Consider the following 20,999-nt stretch of genomic DNA (forward strand, 5'->3'; position numbering starts at 1 on the left):
GTCTTTGGGAAGATGTACTGTCGTAAGGCTAGCCACCCGGCTGTGTAAACTGTGGCTCTAGATAATTGTCACTGCTGAAGTGGCACCTTGACCACATATGTTAAAATGGGAAAAAGTGGTTATTGATTGATGGATGGGAGTTTGGGAAGATGTAAGAATATGGACTACAGAGGAAGAAAGCCTGGACTGGCTAACTATTACAGGAAGTGTAAAAACCAAGTGGTTAACCTGAGGGCTTGAATGTCTGGGAGAGGCATTCCTGATGGGAGAGAGGAAGTCTAGACTGGGATCCAGCTCCCAGAGAGGGTGTACCAAATGAGGCCAGAGAAAGGTAAACCACAACTGTCAAAGCTAGAAAGGGGCAATGAGGATGACTGTGCTCTTCCTCTCCTATGCTTTCTGCAGGAATTTTGGGATAAGAGGAGTAGCAGGAAATGCAAAAAAAAAAAAAAGATGGGGGGGCATGTATCAAAGTATCACTCTGTGACTCTTCCTTTGGGGGAGGGGGGTCAGGGAAAAAAACCTGCTGCACTTCATATTGTAGAGAGAGGTAAAGAGATTGCAGCGTGGTCAGCACCACTGATGGAAAATCTGCTCAGTCGGACTGATGGACCACTTGTGAGCTAGAACGATAGATCTGCTCAACCTGTCCTCCAGAAAACTGGATTTCCCCAGTATGTGCACTTTTTTACTACTGTACACTCTATATTGTACACTTCTGTAACTTCTCATCATATTATTCTATGATATATTATTGTTTGCTCTATTCATTTGTACTCATCTCTGACTTTTGTAATTTTATCATATATGTGGAGGTTTTGTATTTTTTATGATTGTCATGTATGTGGAGCTTTTCTCCCTGGGTCTCTGCTGAAAATGGGTACCTGATTGCCTAGTAATCAAATATAAAATAAATATCAGAAAACGATTAGAAGATATCGCCCACTGCCACACACTCATCACTTCTAGACATGAGATAGGAACGAGTTCCCTCCTTGTTTTTTCTAATTCTTCCTGTCCATTATCTTCCCATTCTACAGTCCTTACACATCATCCCCAGCAGATATAATTTTTCATTCATACATATGTGTGTGTGTGTGTGTGTGTGTGTGTGTGTGTGTGTATATATATATATATATATATATATATATATATATATATATATATATATATATATATATATATATATAACTAAATAAAATATTATACTAAATTCATTTTCTACTAACCTCCTCTTTCATCTCCCCCCTTCCTCCCCACAATTAACTAGCCATATATCTACTCTCCCCATATTCCCCTTCTACTAATGTCCATACTCCTCTCTCTTCCCTTCATCCTACTTAGCTTACCTTACTTCGTCTTTATTCCCTCCCCTCCACACACCATGTCTCAAATAAAATATCACCTTCTACCTCCTCCAACTTTCCATACACTATACTGTCTTTTAACTTATGGTCTCCTCATGCTGCTTTCCAAACATATTCCACACATTATCCTATAATTGCCTAAGCTCCCATCACCCCTTTTCCCTTGTCTGCAACTCCTCTTCCCTCATCTCTGTCCACATGAGATTCAAAATTATCACACTACTATAATTAAACCTTTTAACCATCCCCTAGTATATCTTCTATCTGACTGGTAGGACTTACAATGTCCATTTGTTTTATATCCTCTTCTCATATTTACCTTATGTCCCTTTTTACTTTGCAGTATTGCTATGTACTATTATATGGTTGGCCTTGTTCATCAATGTGAAAGTTTTTCCTTGTGTAGTATTTTACTGTGATAGATTGCTACGAACTACTATATATATATATATATATATATATATATATATATATATATATATATATATACACACACACACACACACACAAACACACATATAGATACATACACACACACGTGCCCTACCATTCAGTGTGAATTTATGGTATATACATTATGTCCAATTATAAGTTGTACAAGTCACTGTATTTTAATGTAATTTTTATACTTTGCTAATGGTCTCCAGAGCTTTTCTCCCCAAGCCTCTGCTGGAAATGGGCTATGACCCAGTTGGACTTTCCCGGTAAACAAATGTTAAATAAATAAATAGTTGATGTACCAGACTACAGACATGTTGTATATCTGGACAGAACCCATCCCCTGAGGAAGGATGTCCTGGAGAGCCTGCAACGCAAGAAAAACTGCGCTCATCTCTATAGCACTGATGTGAAGACAGGCCTTTGAAGGGGACAATGTGCCTTGGACCGTCTTTTTCATACAATGCCCCTCCCAAACTGTAGCTGGAAATTGTCCATCATCACTGTGGGGGTTGGCACTTGGACTATTGTACTGCAAGTGCCCACTGTACAGTTCTTATGTAATATCTGGCTAGAAGAAGAGGGTGATGGAGGCTGCCATCAATCCCTGTAGCTGTAGAATCAATCTGGCTGGTGGCATCCAAGATGATAGAACCTTTAATTCCTATCTGACAGGGTGGGCAATATGTTCTCTGACAGCCTTGCTATCTGGATTGTGGTACCAAGATGGGCACCTATGAATTTCAATGTCTGTACTGGGAGAAATTAAGACTTGCTCAGATTTACTGTGATACCCAGTTTGGAGTAAAGATGGAGCAGTTATTTTCTGGCCCAAATCAGAACAGACCTGGTATGAGCTGTAATGAGACAGTCTTCTAGATAAGGGAATACTCAAAACCCTTGCAGAATGAAGTGAGCTGCAACCAGTGCCATACACTTGAATACCCGGGGGGCTGTGGTGAGACCAAAGGTCAGGGCTCTGAACTGAAAGTGACTGGCTCCCAGCTGGAAGTGGAGAAACCTTCCAGATCACCTGTCCCTCATAGTGTGGTAGTATGCATCCTGAAGGCTTATCAAACACATCCAGTCATTCTTCCTCAACATAGGAAGGAAAGACTGTACTATGACCATCCAGAACTTTGTGTGTTTGACATATTGATTGAGATGACGGAGATCCAAAGTTGGCCTGAGGTCCCAGGTTTTTTTGGCACCAAAACATAATCTTGAGTAAGTTCCAGATCCGTACTTGTCCGGTGGGACCCCCCTGGATGACTCACTTGTCTAGCAGCTTTTTTATTTCTATACCAGCTGCTCATCTTTGAGAGGGTGGAATGTTGGAATGTTTCTTAGGAGGTGAAGGGGAATAGCTTCTGTTTTTAATTTTTGGTGATGGATGTCCAGGCTTCAGGCTGCAGGGTTAAATGCCTCCAGAGCACAGCAGCTGGGTAACCAATTCAGGAGTGCCGATAAAGCTTTTTGGAGAAAGGACCACTGAAGCCTTGGTTTTGCAGACTTGCTCTGCAGCAGGGGCAGTGTCCACTATTCCCCTCTTTGAAACTAGGGGTGTCTATCTCCAGAAATGTCCAGAGAGAACCCTTGTGATGTTTGGAACAAGAAGTCATGTACTCACCATAACGTTCGATGTATGTAGTCCATCTCGCCTCACATTCTTACCCATGGGTTCGGAGCCGAATATCGGATTATTTACTAGCTCAAAAGTCTCTGATTGGCTGGGCTAAGAGGGTATCCCATAGTACACTGCTTCGCATCCCCAGATCTAGTTTGCTGCAAACAACTCAGTTATTGCATACATAACACACATCCATACAAACAAATTATCCAAACAAATTAATCAAAGGGACTCTGCATGATAAAATTTTACCTCCTAATCCTCCAGGCAGGGGGAAGGCGGGAGGGTAAGTAAGAATGTGAGGCGAGATGGACTACATACATCGAACGTTATGGTGAGTACATAACTTCTTGATGTTCTGTAGTCCTATCTCGCCTACATTCTTACCCATGGGACAGTGTCGCTAGCACCTACAACCTGGGTGGCTCATAGGAAAATACTCCTGAGAACTGTGAAGCCAAAAGAAGATCTGCCCCTGGAAACCACGTCCAATTTGTAATGAGAGACAAAAGTGTGAGGAGAAGCCCAAGTGCTCACAGCACATACATCATCCTTCGACAATCTAGCTTAATAGGCTGTGGATATGGAGACAGCTCTTGTGTAGTGGGCTTTAGGTGGAAAGGGAAAAGTTTTACCTGCTGTGTGATAAATGAAGGAAATATAGCTGGCTATCCATCTAGAGAGTGTGACCTTGGATACCGGAGAACCAAGCCAGTTTTCGGAAAAGGAGACAGAGTTGGTCAGATTTCCGAATATCTTTTGTCCAATGGAGATAGAAGCGTAACTGTCTATGTACATCTAATTGGTGAAATCTGAATTCTGCCTTGTTGGAAAAATTGGAGAAGAAAACTGGCAGCTCAACAGACTGATTTATATTAGACAGGGAAGCCACTTTGGGAAGGAATGACGGGTTTGGTCTAAGGGAGACTCTATCTTTATGGAAGATCAAATATGGGGGTTTGATGGAAAAGGCTTGGATTTCGGAGACCCGCCTCGCTGAAGTGATAGCTATTAAAAAAGCTGTTTTCCATGTTAGAAACTTTAACTCGCAGGTAGCTGCAGGCTCGGAGGGTGGAAGAGTGAGGGCTTGAAGAACAAAATTGAGGTCCCAGGGCATAACAGGTTGTGATACTGGGGGACGAAGCAATAGGGTACCTTTAAGGAATGCTTTACATAGTCTGTGTGCCATAAGGCTAGGCTCATTGGCCACGTGGAAGTTTGATATAGCCGCCAGCTGAACTTTGATGGTGGCTGAAGCGGACCCCTGATAGAACAATATAGACAAAAATTCCAAAATGGAATCAATTGGAGCCGTGTAGGGATCAATGCCTCTGGAATGAGCCCAAATAGAGAATCTTTTCCGTTTGCTAAAGTAGATTTTTCTAGTGGATGGTTTATGAGAGGACGACAAAATATGGACTACATCTGGCGAAAATTTATGGCATCTGACTAAGGATGGAAGTGGAGTAGCCAGGCTGTCAGCCGGAGTGTCCTCAGAGAGGGGTGGAACTGTCCCGACATGTGAGTCAGTAAGTCTGGAAAGGGTTCCAGAATCCAAGGAGTATCCACAAGGTAGGGTCGAAGGAAGGGGAACCATACTTGATGAGGCCAGTGTGGGGCAATCAGAATCATCCTGCTTCCCAAGGATTGTGCTTTCTGAATCACCCTTGAGAGAAGGGGAAATGGAAGGAAAGCATAAAGCAGACCGGAGAGCCAATTGTGAGCTAGAGCGTCCCTGGGTGATTCCTCTGGTGGGGGGATCAGCAAGAAGTAGTTGCTGCATTTCGCATTGAGAGGGCTGGCAAAAAGGTTGCAGCAAGGTTGATCCCATCTGCTGAAGACTCGCTCTGCCACCAGGCGATTCAGGGACCACTCGTAGGGCATAAGAATTGCCCTGCTTAGCTTGTCCGCTATCACACTGGTCTTCCCCAGGATGTGCATTTCCACTAGAAACCGTTGGGAAGCTATTTCCCAATGCCACATGCGCATGGCCTCCCTGCATAGTGGATAAGATCGGGTTCCTCCTTGCTTGTTGAGATACCACACTACTGACATGTTGTCTGAGTGTATCGCAGTAGTCCCTAGAGGGAGGACCTCTTGAAGTGCCTGCAACGCAAGAAGCACTGCTCTCATCTCCAAGACGTTTATGTGCAAATGTATCTCGTGCTCCTGCCACGTGCCTTGGACCATCCTGCCGAGATAATGCCCCACCCTATCTGGGAGGCGTCCGTGGTCACTATGGCCACATGGACGGGTGGAACAAAGGGTTTTCCTACGTTCAAGATGTTGGTGCACAGCCACCAACGGAGGTCCTGCTTGCATTTGTCTGTCATTAGGATTGGATGGGATAGCAGAAGTCTTTGGAGGGACCATTGGACAAAGAGAAGCCATTGAAGAATTCTCATGTGTAATCTCACTAACGGGACCAACATGATAGTAGCTGCCATGGTCCCTAGGAGTTGAAGAATCAGTCTTGCCTTCGCATGTCTCAGAGGTATCAGCATGAGAATTTATTGTTGCAACCCTGTGATTCTTTCTTGTGGTAGGAATGCTCGCATTTGAATGGTGTCCAGCTCTGCTCCTATAAAGGTGACACGCTGTGAGGGCAACAAGGCAGATTTTTTCCAGTTTATCGTGATGCCTAATTGGTGACATAGACTGATGGTAGTGTCCCTGGTCTGAATTAGTAGATGCCTGGTGGGGGCGGTGAGGAGCCAGTCGTCCAGGTATGGAAACACCTGGAATCCTTGAGGTCTCAAGTGAGCAGTCACCACTGCCATGCACTTGGTGAACACCCTGGGGGCTGTGGTGAGACCAAAGAGCAGGGCTCGAAACTGGAAATGTCTGGCTCCCAGCCTGAAGCATAGATGACACCTGGATGCCCTGTCCATTTAGATATGGTAGTAAGCATCCTTCAGGTCGATGGAGCACATCCATACTTCCTTTCCCAACAATGGGAGAATAGATTGTAGGGTGACCATATGGAATTTGGACTTGTGTACATAATGGTTGAGTTGACTGAGATCTAGTATGGGTCTCAGGTCCCCTGTTCTTTTCGTCACCAAAAATAATCTTAAGTCCCTGATCCGATTTGGTCTGAGGGGACTGGTTGGATGACTCCTTATCCTAGCAGCTGAGATATCTCTGAGGCTGCTTGATCCCTTTGACTGGGTGGAACATCTGGGATTTTTCTGATAGGAGGGGGTACTGAAGAGAATGGAATGGTGTAACCTCCGGAAATTATCCTTAATACCCATCGGTCCTAGGTGATGTTTTCCCAGGCTTCCGGATACAAGGAAATTTGACCCCCGACTGGCTCCGGATAAGCACAGTCGGGCACAACCTCAGGAATGAGAGTATGGGGAGCCAAGAAAGGAGTCGCGGTCCCCAGAATTGCGGAGGCCCCCTCTGCCTCTGGGGCGACGTCTCCCTGAATAACTCCCCCCTCCCCTGCCTCGGGAGGGGGTTTCACCTTGTGCGGCAGGAAAAAACCTTTGTGATTTCTTGAACCACATCTTTCCCCCTCGCTGAGCCTTGGGATAAGGCCTAGACGGGAGGGAAAAACGGACCCCTACGGCAGATAGGGTCTTTCCCTCTTGCTCGCACCTGGTGAGGGTGTCTTTCACTTTGGTCCCAAACAATGAGGAACCAAAAGGGGCATCAGTGAAGGAAGACTTGAAGGCCACCGCAAAGTGACACAGGCGCAGCCAGGCTTGCCTTCTAAGGGCTACACCTGAGCTGGCTGCCCTACTCGCTCCCTCGGCCACATACGAAATGAGTCGCATGGATGAGTTTGTGATGGAGTTGAGGGTAGAAACCTGTGCGTTGACTGTCTGGGCCACCTCTTCAGGTATGTTACCCGCAAGAGTATCTCCCAACTCCTTAAGGAGATCTCTCTGGAGCCGAGTGAAATGAGATAAGTAATTCAGCGACCTTAAGGTGAAGGTGGCTGAAGACAAGGTACGCTTCCTGTACAGGTCCACAGTTCTAGACTCCTTGTTTGGAGGATGGACCAAAGAGGAAGACTCTGCAAATTCCTTCTGGGTGGCTGCCACCACCACCATGGCATCTACCAGGACTCCCTTTGTCAGAAATTCTTTTCCGTGAGGGGCGGAGAGAAATTTGTTGGGGCGCCGAGGTACTGGCTCCACAGAATCAGGGTTTTTCCACACCCTTCGACAAATAAGGTCAAGAAGTTCATCGAAGGGTGGAGACACCCAGGAGGCGGAAGGTTGAGCGCCAAAAGCCTTAAGGAATACTGACTCCTCCTCGGAAGGGGCTTTGGAAGGCCAGTCTCCTCTTTGTTTCAGGATCTCCAGGATATCGGAGAAGGAAACATCATCACCGGAAGACTTGAGGGACCCTTCCGATTCCTCGAGGTCAGTATCGGAAGTGAGAGACTCGTCCTGGAAGTCTATGTGCTTCCTCTTGCACAAGGTTCCTCAGGCACAGGCTCTGAGGGACCTTCAGAAAGTGGGGGACCGCTCGTGAGGGTATCCTTAGGGCCTGGTGCTCTGCTGTCCAAGGATAGGTGGGTGTCAGAAGCTCTCACCGGAGTGGTAGGGGATGGAATGACCAACCCGAGTGACGTAGCTGATGACCAAACCAGCGCGCTCCACATGGCTTCGAAGGCAGGCCCCCCCCCCCCGAGTCTGAGGACCGACCGGCCTCCAAGGCCATGACCGGGATCCCCCCAGCTGATGCACCAAGTGGGAGACTCAAGGCCATGACCGGGATCCCCCAGCCGATGCACCAAGTGGGAGACTCGAGTCTCGAACCCTGTGGACGGAACCGACATGGTCGGAGCCGAGGTTGGCACCGATAAACCCAGAGGGGGTATCGGAGCCGGCGCAGGAACATCACTCGGAGCAGAACATACCGGCTCTGACAGCAGGGATGTGCTCGGAGGAGGAATCGATGAAACAACCATAGGAATTGGCTCCGGAGCAGACTGGGTCGGAGCCGAAAACAATTTAGCCAACACCGGCGACTGCAGGAGCCTCTGCACCACCCTATCCACATCCAAATCAGAAAGCCTGGAGGATTTGGAGGAAATAGATGGAGACTGAGACCTCTTTATCTGGTGAACCATGCCTCACACTCAGCGACCGGCTCCGAATGATCGGAGCGGATGCTGATTCACTTAACACAGACACCTCCTGCGGCCCTGACAGTGGAGCCGATGAAGCAGTATCCAATATAGTAATCTTTTCCGGAGGCTCCAAAGATGCCGATGGAGCCGGAGACCTTTTCTTGGACTTGGAGGACTTAGATTTCAACTGGGAGCCGAATCTATAGCCTCCTCAAAAGATGGTTTAAGCAGTCCCTTTAAAATCAATTTGTTTTTCCTCTCTTGGAGCACCCTAGGACTGAAGGTGTGGCAAAAGCTACACGACTCCTGTAAATGGATGGTTCCAAGACAGTAGACACAGACAGAGTGTCCATCGGTGATGGACATTTTATATCCACACTTTGAACACTTTTTAAAGCCAGAAGGCTTATGTTCTTTCTGATCCTTAGACATATCCTATGCAAAGTACACAGCGTAAGTACAGTGAACAGCTACCAAAAAGGGTGGGAAGCCCACAACCTAGACAGCAGAAAGTACCACAGAGAAGAGCGAAGCTCTTAATCAACAAAAAAAAAAGCAACAAGAACACAGAGAGAGAACCTCTAACTTAAATGGTTCTCAAAAAACAATACAATACAAAAAACAGACAAAATACTCAACTAAGGGAGGACTAGGTCCTCTAACTAAAATGGGCCTAGCCCATGGGAACAGTTAGGGATACCACACAAAAACACCACTAACCAAACAAACATAACTACCGCAGCAAGAATAGCTATTAAAATAGCTTTTTAAGTATAAAGCAACCAATTTTTCAAAAGAAATAAGTAAAAAAAAAGAGTACTTAGCCACAGCCAAGCGAGACCCCGTCTGAGCTCTACAAGTGGCAAACGAGATCTGGGGATGTGAAGCAGTGTACTATGGGATACCTTCTTAGCCCAGCCAATCAGAGACTTTTGAGATAGTAAATAGGCCGAGTCGGAGCCGATATTCGGCTCCGAACCCATGGGTAAGAATGCAGGTGAGATAGGACTACATAACATCCACAGTTTCTTACCCTCCTCCCCTTCTAGTTCCTAGAGAAGGACCTCTGGTGTTTAGAAAACCGTATCTCTACAGCAGAAGTGTTTTCCTGTCTTGCTCACTCCTAGAGAGCATGTCTGAGTTTTGGTCCAAAGAGAGTCGAATCACCAAAAGGGGCATGTACAAAGGACACCATGAAAGGCTCTGCAAAGTCATGCAAACACAACTAATCATGTCTCCTTATGGTAATGCCTGCACCTGTGGCTTGAAGGATCTTCAGTCACACTGGAAATCAGATGCATCAAGGCACTGGAAAAAACAGGAGGGTGGCCAGCTGCAAGTCCACAGTTTTCTTGGCCTCCACAGACATGGGCAGAAGCAAGATTTGGAGCCCTTTTTGGTTAAATTTCTCTGAAATCTTGATATATGTGCCAAATAATTCAGCTTCCTCAGAGCTGAAGTGGCTCATAAGCTTATTTATCAAACCTATCCCAAACCTTGGGCTTCCTGTTAGGGGGTAAGGACCAAACAGCTTTCTTCAGCCAGCTCCTTTTTGGAGGCTGCCAGTACTACCATAGAATCCACTGCTGGGCCTTTACTCCAATGTGGGTGATCTTTTGGTACAATAAGAAATTTACCAGGCTTACATGTTACTGGTTCAGTCATACCAAACTCTTTCCACACACACACTGAGAGATTAAGTCTACCATCTCATCCACAGGACAGGTCACCCAAGTAGTAGCTGAGCCTCTAAGTGCCTTGAGAAACACGGATTCCTCTTGGGAGAGAGGCTTTGGCAGACCAACCACCTTTCTCTCATAAAATTTCAAGGATTTCCTTGAATGAGGCTTTTTCAAGTGGTGATCTGTGGGATCCCTCCCCTTCATCAAAAGCAGTGTCTTCCTTAAGACCCCTGAGGGGAGTCGACGTGTCTCTTCTTGCATGTATGTTTCCGAGGTACCTCAGTGGTGGGATGCTCCGGAGAGGACTTTGATGACTAAGACGAGTCCTGAATGTGGACTATCTCAAGGCTTGATCGAACTAGCTGTTCTGAAAGGATAGAAGAGCAGGATCAGGACTCAGGGCTTTTCACTGGGGGAGGGGGGAGTGGAGCCAAGAGCATAAGGGAAGTCTGCTCACCAGAAATGAGAGCACACTTTTGACCATCTCAAAAGCAGACCCCAAGGGGAGCCCAAACCCACCAAGTAGGCACAGAGGTATTCAAACCAGATGGGTCTTGGTATCTGATCCAGATCTGCTTAGAGGCAGATGTCGGAGCTGAACTATTTAGAGCCGAAGCTCCAAGAGGAAGCAAAGGCTTCCTCAATTTTGCAGTTGATCCCCTAGTCCTGGATCAGATGCCGATGCTTTGGCTTTGAAAACCCTCTGGGAGACACTCTGAACAAGATGGATCATAGATATTGCCAGGGTGGAAGAAGACAAAGTCTTACAATCAGATGAGGAAAAGGACAACTCTTGGGTGATGCTCAAGTCCAAGGGCTCTGAACCCAGAAGATTGGAGCTGTATAAGACTGACCACAGGAAAGAGTGAAGGACTGAAGCTCACGGATGTGACAGAGGTCAGAGCTGAGAGAACCTACAACTGAATTTGGGTCCTGAGGAACTTATTCATCATCCCATCCACATATACTTCTGTCAGGCTTCTGGTAGACTAGACTAATCTGGTGGAGGAAGTCGAAGGAGGTCTGGAAAATCTCTGTACTGGTCTCTCCAGTATGAAAGGGGAGCTCAGTCTAGGGGAAAGTGACTCTGGAGAGAATCTTGCCTCCAGTAAAGGTGTAGTTCAAGGCTCTATGACTATCTGATTTATTAAGGGGGCTAGACCCAAAGGTTTTGAATGTTTCAGGTTCACAGAAAAAGAAGCCAGAGAAGAGGAACAGCAGGTCAGGGGAGCACTTCCTAGTCCCTTTGCCCTTTTCCCTTGGCTTGTGATGCCTCTTCTCCCCTTTATGTCTGTCTGAGGACTTCTTCACAGACAGAGAGGCTCAAGAAGTAGAGGATAAAGACTGGGACGAGTCTTCTGCTGGTGACAGAAGTCCCTTCAAAATCATTTTGTTGTGCCATTCAGTGATGATTTGCTCATCAAACGCCATGCAGGTAGCACACTCCTCATCAAGATGAGCCATGCCCAAAAGAATAGCTGTGTAAAATCTTACAATAACCATAGATGTACTCTTCTATATGCTGCAGTATTCATAACATGGGGTTTCTGTTTGTAAGGCCTTTGTCCCCAAGACCCTACGTAGTCACTTAGCTTCCCAAAACTTATAACTAGAAAATCAGCACCTTTGTTGGTAGGAACATCCTCTTGCACAATGACTTGAGTTATGACACTCAGGCCTTAAGTCACAATGAGCCATGGTTCAAATACCAGAACAATCTAAGAGCACCCAGTGATTCTGTGGCTACTGATATTTTACAGTCCACTGCGATACAAGCACCTTCAGGCATCCTTAAGACAACTGCTGCTTTTAAGCTCAGAACTGGGCAAGAAGGCCTCAGGCCAGACCCTGCATTGCATTCTCACCCACACAGAGACATGGCCATTTAGGCCTCATCCGCTGGCAGGAACAATTAAATCTTAACAGTATCAGGTTATATCAACTGATGCAGTCCTTCCAGAAAGCGTCAGAGATTTTCCAATCTATGGAGATTTAGGCCTGACCCTACATTGCATTCTCACATCTGTGGGCAAGAACAATTAAAACTTGACAGTATCAGACTACATCAATTGATGCAGTCCTCCAAGAAAGGGTCAGAGATTTTTCAGTCTATGGAGACCCTTTATCTTCAGCAAATTTGGGAATACTCAAGTTTGAAATACTACCAAGTAATCCCTCAAAGGGCTATCAAAATGAAACTGATTTACAGGAACAGACTTCCTTCTGCAAAGCCTCTACCACACAGACATAAACCTTGCTAATCACACTGGGTACAATGAACTTAAATAACACCATCAGAATGCCCTGTGACAGAAGGGAAATGACTTTGAGGGAGTCATCATCCAGAACCTGACACATTAAATGTGCTCAATAAAAATGCTGACATTCCAGGGAGACTGCAGTAGTACCCATCAGTTTCAAAACTTAGATGAGTCAGGAACAGAACTCCTGAGTTTATTTCAAAGAAGTGAGGGCATCCACAGCTCCTATGAGGCCAAATGTCAGGGGCTGTTTCAAGTGTTCTGTAAGGACAGCTTGGTTCCCAAGCACAGGTTTTCCTGGAGAAAGACCTAAAAACTTAAAAGTTTTGTCCGCCTCTGACTATATCTAGGTCTTTTGTAATGGTTCTCCAAGCTGTAACTGACTCCAGTAACTATCTTATGAATAGCTCAGATCTGCAGTCAGGACTATGGGTGTAGAGCCTTTAGGATCACCTTTTTGGAACACAGCACAGGTGAGGAAGGGCAATGCTGTCCAATCCCAAAAGGCACTCCTCGGTTTGTGCTGCTGCTTCTACTTTCTTGTGGAGTAGCCTGGACCAGAAGAGGAGGCAGGGCCAGTTGGGAAGTTGCAGAGGAACTGAACCTTAGTCAAGGCCTCTCTCATTTTCTGAACATTCTCTGGCAAATCTTAGAAGGCCAATGCAGGCAGGCAGACAGACATTCCTCAAGAACAAGGCACTAAGGTTGGTCTATTAAAGGTCTTCTGAAAAAAAAAAGCTTGTACCACTACATCTTGATAATGCATGCCTATGATCATGCTTTCCTAGCCATAGCATCACTACAGTCAAAAACAGGCAAGAGCACAAGATAGCTCAACTGCACAGAGTGCATTAAGAGTCCTAAACCTCTCTGACCCTAGAGTTAGGGAGGGCTGAATGTTTTTTCAGTACCCGATTTACTACTGAGGACTGGAACCTGGAGAGATGAGAGAAATGGCTGAAGGATATAGGCTCCAACATAATAGCAGAACATTTTTTCTAGCCATCTGGGGAACTGTAGAGAAGACCGGTGTAATTGCATTTTTAATCTCAGAGAAAGGGACTCTGGATCCTTAGAGTTTCCTCCTTCCCATGGCAAAGTGGGTAGGGGGCAACATATCCTAGACCCAAGTTCCTGGAGAGAGGGTTCACACTCAATGTCGATGCAGTTGAGTGTGCAGCAGGTATGACCTGGGCTGGCACATGGTTACAGCAGTGCAAGGTCAATAAAAGTTCACAAGGACATCAGAACATGCTTCCTAAGGGTGAAATCCTACACCCAGTACGAAAACATTCTACCACATTTCAAACAGCACCTGCATGTGTAACATATGAGCCATCTTGATACAGAAGAACTCACAGCAAGCTCCTCTACTCTTAAGGAAATCTTCAACCTGAGCAGTGAAAGAAAAGCACAGCTAATATTCTTATGCTGGGGACCTAGGAGTAGTCAAGGTGAAAACAATCCAGTTCAAGATCAGTGCAGACATTAAGAATGCACTCCATCTCAGAGGTAATTACTGAGGTGCACCAATTCTATTCCTTTAAATGCGAAAATCTCAATTCCTTGTCAGTGAAAATTAATCAGGTGGAAAGCAAAGAAGGAGCTGTCTGCCGTCTCAGGGACAGACTGCAATGAAAGGATACAGAATATGCCTGGCATACAGACCCCTTAGCTTCTTCAGTTTGTTGCTTATCAGGATTGATGCAGATTTTTCCTGCACCTTCCAAATCCACCATCTTCCTCAAGATGATATATGCGCCTTTAGGATTTTTGCTTGAAAGTGTTTGCACAGATATTTTTATTTCCCACGCACACTTCAAAGACTGTTTCCTCAAGTAGACAGCAAATGTTGGAGGTGCAATGGGGGAGAAAGAGGCAACTGAAAACATGTTTTTTGGAAGTGTAATTAGATGGCAGATTTTGCAAATTTCCTACTCGTCAGAAATATTAGGGGAATAACTGGCTGTAATCAAAGAACTTTCTACTGACTGCAAAAAAAGCAATTACTACGAATCAAAATCTAAGCCAACTGTATCTGAAGTACTGCATTTTTAACAAAAGATAAACGTCTTTAGAAAATTGAAGAAGCTAATTACATAGAAATAAATGGAATTTGTGGGAACACATGCAGAATAATGTTCAGGAGAAGTGAGGTTTAAGGGACAGCAAGAAGTGAGCAATTTATGTAATGTTGGACTGAATGACAGCTGTCATTAAAAAATAAAACAATTTATAATGAATGTAAATGACAATTGTTTTATTTGATTTTTTTTTCTGTTAATGTATAGACGCCTATGTCTTAACTGTTAATTTTAAAAAGGTGTTTAAAAAAAATGATGTATGCCTCAAGCCGACTAACTTGTTTTATGGATAGATAAAGTCCTGGCTCTGCTGTCATTTGATCACAATGTGCTTCTCTTCAGGTAGAACAAACAGTGCTGTTGCAGAGCCTGGTCCATAACCTTATGACTGCAGAAGACAGAGGAATTTACAAATCGGACATCAGACATGGAAAGTTCCACTTATGTGCTAGGATCAAAATATGAACACTGAAATCAAGAGAAGAGTCAAGACACGCACAGTGGCAAAGAGTTGACTCCTAGTCTGGTATGTCATCACAATATGCTGGTACACATTTGTCTGTCTGGGTCATCTTTCATCCAGTCACTGATGAACAGGCTTGAAACTGCAAACTGTACAACCTAACCTGAGGTTATGTAACCTTGGAGTTTACTACTCAAAGTAAGAGGGCTGTGTGGGAAAAGTCATTTGCAGTTATGGTACAGGTGGCTTGCTCTTCCATGTGAAATAAAATCTGTGGGTTTGCACCTTTTTGGTGGAACAGATCTGCAGGTTCACAGATTAATAAAATGACACTAGGCAACTGGTAAAGCAGAAGATTTGCAGCCTAGCCATTATTAATGCCCATCACTAGCATTACGATGTAATAAAAAAGCAACCTGACCAAACATACTACAATCCATGGACCTATAAAAAGCAAGTGGTCCAAGTGCAGGTGCTAGAACTTCTCAGAACTTTATCAGGCCACAGAAGTCAAAATAAGAAATACCAAGAGTTACTCACTGAAGACAGCCTTCAAAGTTAGTTCACTAAACTTGCAAAAATTAATGCAATCTCTTGATTTGACCTACCATTCGGAAAGTGTCTACTTATTACCCAGCCAGTCCTATGAATAACAGATCATAACTCATGTTCATTTGCACTGACCATGCAGCAAGGCGGCTCACTGGCAAGCTGACCCACTAACAAATGGCTTTTCACAGACACTGGACTGTCTAATTTTACTAACAAATGACCATCTAGGTTCCTGCTCTCCTCCTCTGAGAAAATTTATCAAAGGAGTTGACCACAGTCTTATTCTGAGTGGAACAAAGTGTACGTGGGAATATGCATATTGGGCTCCACACTTTGCTCAGAAGCATCTGTGAAAAGAGTAGCTACGCTAACCAACTCTTCATACAGCAGAAAAGTTATGTTAGGGTTGCATAATAAAAAATATGGCCCACCCCAGTATGATGGCGCCAACTGCAAAGTTTCACTCCCAGTGGCCATCCAAATAGTTTGTGAAATCAAGACAAATGCCCTCTGGAAACAGACTTCTCTGTCAAAATGGTGATGTGGCTGCAAGGACCAGCAAGGGAACAGTGTCCAGTATATGGTGGCAAACTGCTGGCCTACAGTTAGTAAGGAATTTCTAGGGAGGAAATAAAATAAAAATGGCACCTGTCAAAACACAACAGCTGAATAAGAACTGTTTGCACTATTTGTTAATTTGTATTTGTTATCCAGGTGGGAGAACTGAACCACAAAGACCTTTTCTAGACTCAGCCCATGATCACTGTCTAGTTAAGTGACTTGCTCAGAGAACTGCACAGTAGGCTAGTATTACAAAGACAATTCTAAAGTCCAGAGCAGTCTATGTAGCAGCTCCAGAATCTTCACTTTTGTCAGCTAGGCTTCATCTTAGTCTAGAAAGGAAATTCTGGTTAGTAAATATGCACCAAATACATTCCTTCTCATCTCAATCTCCACAAACTATATTTACAAGCATCTTTTCAGTAAACCCTGTAAGCACCACTTCTGCATGAGACAATGTCCTTCAACAATTTTTGCAGTTACTCATTGGATGCTTTTGGCCAAGAAGTCTTTACAAACCTCCTGAAGTTGCAGAACCTCAGCTTCTAAGCCCTTCAGTTTCTTCTCATTCTCCTTGGACTGTGCAAAAATCTCATCTCGAGATGCACGGGCTTCTTCCAACTCTCGCTGATAGTCCTTCATCTGTGCCTGTCAAAGAGAAAATAGTTACTTTACTATACAAGCATTTTAAATTATTTCTGACTCTACAGTTGCATCATGCTGCTGTGAACTAAAACCACTCCTCTCAAAAGGTAAATCTTTGTCAAATGTCATCTCTCCTATGATGCCTTTAATAATCCAAAGGCCTGGGGGCTTGTGCTTGCCCTTGGAATACCCACACAGCAGACCTAATGATTTGATATCATTATCTTCCTCGCTTCAAAAGCTATACATTTCCATAAGATCCTAGACCATGTAAACAGTAGGGCCATCCTAAGAACTTTTCAGGAGGCAGCAAAGAGAAGAAGCTTAAGTACCGAAACCTTACAATTTTGCTGTTAACTGCACACATGGTAACCAATCCATAACGTTGCAAGGAAAGACTCAGTCTTCATGGAGGTGAATTCAATGAATACAAGCAGAAAGGGAAGGCTCGGTGATTCTGCAGACTTAAATAAATCAGACAAAAACTTTTAACGAAAAACAAATAAGCGGTTAACTTTTTAAAAGGTTAGCGCTTTTTTATGGTCTGATGAAACCACCAAATGAGTGGTGAAAGCACTAACCTCTTAAATAAAAGTTTTGCACTTTTATGGTTCTTGAAGTCATACTTCGTTTAACAGCGCATTTGTTTTTCATTTTCATACCGTTTGTTTAAGCAGTTGCTCATTTATCCATTGGGTGATTTGTTTTTTTATATAACAAACTTTTAGCACAACAATGAAGACAACAGAAAGTAGAAATAGTTGTAGTCAAACTCAGAGCTTATGACAAGAAAAGTAACCAGAGAGCTTACAGAGGTATTACAGATGTTTCAGGAATGTTATGATAACTTGTATAAACTAAAGGCACGGGGAAACCAAGAAAAGGTACAAATGAAAATCTTTATGAAATACTTGATTATACCAAGGTTAGGGGAAAATAAGGCTCAACATTTAATATCCAGGACAGGAAGAGTTGAAAAAAAATGTTGAAGTTTAATCAACATGGAAGTCTCCAGGAATACACTGTATTCTTATGAAAGTCTGGAAAGTGATACAGATCTGGAAGGTTTTGTTTAACAATACTTAAAAAAGGCAGTGGGGGGAGCACCACTCTCTTGGGGGAAAAAAGCTGTGCTGGCTGCATTACCCAAAGATGTTAAAGACCCTTCAGAACCAGCTTCATATAGACCTGTTTCAATTTTAAATCATGAATAAATAGTGTTTACATCTATAGTAGCTAAGAGAATAGTAAAGGTGTTGCCAAAATTGCTAGACATGAACAGTGTGATTTTGCAGAGGGGAAGCAAACATTTGACAATAATAAAATAACAGTGATGGTCCACGACGACACAGAATGCAAGAAAATACTGCTATTGTTAGTGAATCTTGAAGCAGTGAAAGCATTCAATAGTGCTAGCTGGGATTTTATGAGTAAGGCAATGGAAACATTCCCATTGCCTGACAGAACAGGGTAGCCCATCAAGAGGACACATGAAGGTTCTAAGAGGACATGAGAAAGGTCATAGACAAGAAGGGGTCCAAATGGGAAGACGAAAAGCCACCAAGAAAAGAAGAGTAGTAGTGCTGAAAATGAATTCATTCTTAAGCCTTGGCGAGTACCTTCACAAGGTGGACCCTGTTTTTTCACAAAATCTCACCAAGGCAACACTTATATATAGATTTATTTATATAGTGTATATCATGGACATAAGTAGGTCAAAAGTTAAAAAGACAGCTGGGTGCACAAGACCCAGGATTAAAAAACTGCCCAATCCTGGTAGGTGCACTGGTGTCAGGACTGGAAAAAATGACAGTGTAGAATCCTCAAAATATGGAAAAATTCCTAAAATGGGGCCAGGCCAGGCCCAGGGGGAGGATGGCTCCCCTGTTGTAGAAGGGAATAGCAGTCCACAAAAATCACAAAAACTGATAGGCCAAAGAAGAGCCATGAAGATGATAGAGTGGACTATTGAGGATAAGAAAGAAATTATGTACTATCACTATTATGCAAAAAGCCCAGAATTATTTCCAGACACAGGATATACAAAAAGATTAACAGACAGATTAGAGGAAAGAAAAATACTTCCACAGGAAAAACTGTCAGAAGCCTCAAATAAAAAAATTTGCATTCATTAATGCAACAGATTTTTGAAAAACAGTATATAGATCAAGAAACTTTGATCTGGTTGAAAAAAGAAGCATCTGAGGAAGTGCGATAATGCAAACTGCAAAACCTAGGTGTTTCTGTAAAAAAAGAAATATGGACATGGGAAGGAAAGAGATTTGATATGGTGCAATATTTTTGCAAAGGAGAGGAACCTCCTGTTAATCAGGAACAAACGCAGGGATGGTTAAAGAGAGGCAAATTCAAACCAAGAGATGAAAGGTTAATATTAGCAGTCCAAGATACTGGGCTACATACATGCTGGTTTACAAAGTCCATTGAACATGCGAGAGAAACAGACAAATGTAGGTTTTGTAAAACCAAATTGGAAATAGTCGCACACCTCGTTGCTGGCTGTCACATACTAATAGCAGAAGGACTGTATACTGAAAGGCATAATAATGTGTCAAGACTGTTGCACTGGGGATTGACCAAACATTATGGTACTGAAGTGGCTGAAAAACACTGGAAACATGAGTCACAAAGCATCATAGAAAATGAAGGTCTACATTACATGGGATCATCCATTACCAACAATTCAAAAGATAGATGCTAGAAAACTGGATATAGTGGTCCAAGAAAAGAAGACAAAAATAGCCTTGATCATTGAAATCTCCACACCCAGTGACTACAGTGTCCTGTGTACAGGGAGACACAAAGTTATAAAATATCAGGATTTGCAAGCAGAAATGAGAGCAATGTGGAAGGAAAGATACCTAGACAGTTCCAATAGTAGTAGGAGCAATGGGCCTTATAAAAGAAGAGTCAACAATCATATTTAAACATGTTACCAATACAAGTAACTCCATATGAATTTCAGGAGTCATTATTGGGCACGTTGTGGGTGCTGCAAAGAGCACTTTTGGCTGACATCAAAAAGTGAAACAATACTAATTTCACGAACTTTAATCATACTTTGGCTTAGGAATGGGGTCCATTCCCATTATGGTATTAGAAACCAAAAGATATGGAGAAATTAAAAAAAGAATTAAAGTTGGAGGATTCCCCTCTGACATGCTGCATTTGAACAGAGGTACCAGGCAGGGGTGCCCTATTTCCTCTTTATTTACTTTATATTTAGAGCCACTGGCAAAGAAAACAAGGGACTCAAATTCTGGACTACTGGCATAGTAATAAAGTTAGCTTTATTTGTAGATGACATTATTTTGTACTAAATACAATATTTTGAGACATTCAAGTTTTTCAAGATAAATGTCAATGTTTTTGTACTGTCACAAATTGTATCTCAATGGTATTACACCACCTTAAGTTGAGCTTCTTTTTCCAGAATATTGTTATGTATATCTTACTTTTATATACTATTAGTAATACTGGAGCTTTTCTCCCTGGGCCTCTGCTTAATATGGACAGCCTGTCCAGTTGGACTCTCCTGGTAAACAAATGCAATATAAAATTAATGAGGATAAAACAAGGGTACGGCGATAAACTAAGTACCCACACACAAACTGGTTCAGCAATGTATGGGGACATAAAATATTTAGGCGTATGGGTTAAAAAGGATTCTGTTATGCCAGTTAAGAACATGTGGGCAGAGAAGAGACAAAGACAATAGAAATAGAAAAAAATGAGAAACTGGAAGCTTTTGATTCTGAATATGGATACTAAAACACAAGCAGTGAAATTTTTTATTCCCTTTATAGATTTATATATGGCCCAATCACTTTTTATCAATCAGAAAAATCATGAGTAGTCAAGTGTTGAAGGCATCATAACTTTCAATCTTTTACAAGAATTCAGGTTGAAGCCAAAACTAATCAGGGTACCAAGGCCCTAAAATAGGAATACTTTTTTTAAATATTTATCTTATAAAGTTAGAAAGTTCACAGAGTGACAGGCTTTGCATTAGCATATATTTTCTGAAGGGTATGAAGTCTGAAACTCAAATGTCTGTCATTAGTAACTTCAATCCTAAATGATTTGCCAGAAAACCACAATTTTTTATGAGTAACAGAACAAAACTATATGAGCCACAGGTCTGGACAGCTAAGAGGTATGGAAGGCATTAATTTGGGAGGGGGAAGAGGGCCACAGTTAAGTGGG

General features: G+C 43.2%; 1 protein-coding gene across 1 annotated transcript in view; it reads right to left on the reverse strand.

Annotated features, from left to right (window-relative positions):
• Positions 1-20,999, reverse strand: part of MYH10 (myosin heavy chain 10) — a 2,709,460-nt gene that overhangs the window by 262,023 nt on the left and 2,426,438 nt on the right. Inside the window, exon 35 of the mRNA XM_044086713.1 lies at positions 16,650-16,778. Coding sequence (XP_043942648.1) covers positions 16,650-16,778 — 129 coding nt within the window. The remainder of the gene's footprint in view (positions 1-16,649; positions 16,779-20,999) is intronic.

The sequence above is a fragment of the Protopterus annectens genome, chromosome 10.part0 (genome assembly GCF_019279795.1).
Source record: "Protopterus annectens isolate FY-2018-M chromosome 10.part0, PAN1.0, whole genome shotgun sequence".
NCBI classification, from domain to species: domain Eukaryota; kingdom Metazoa; phylum Chordata; order Ceratodontiformes; family Protopteridae; genus Protopterus; species Protopterus annectens.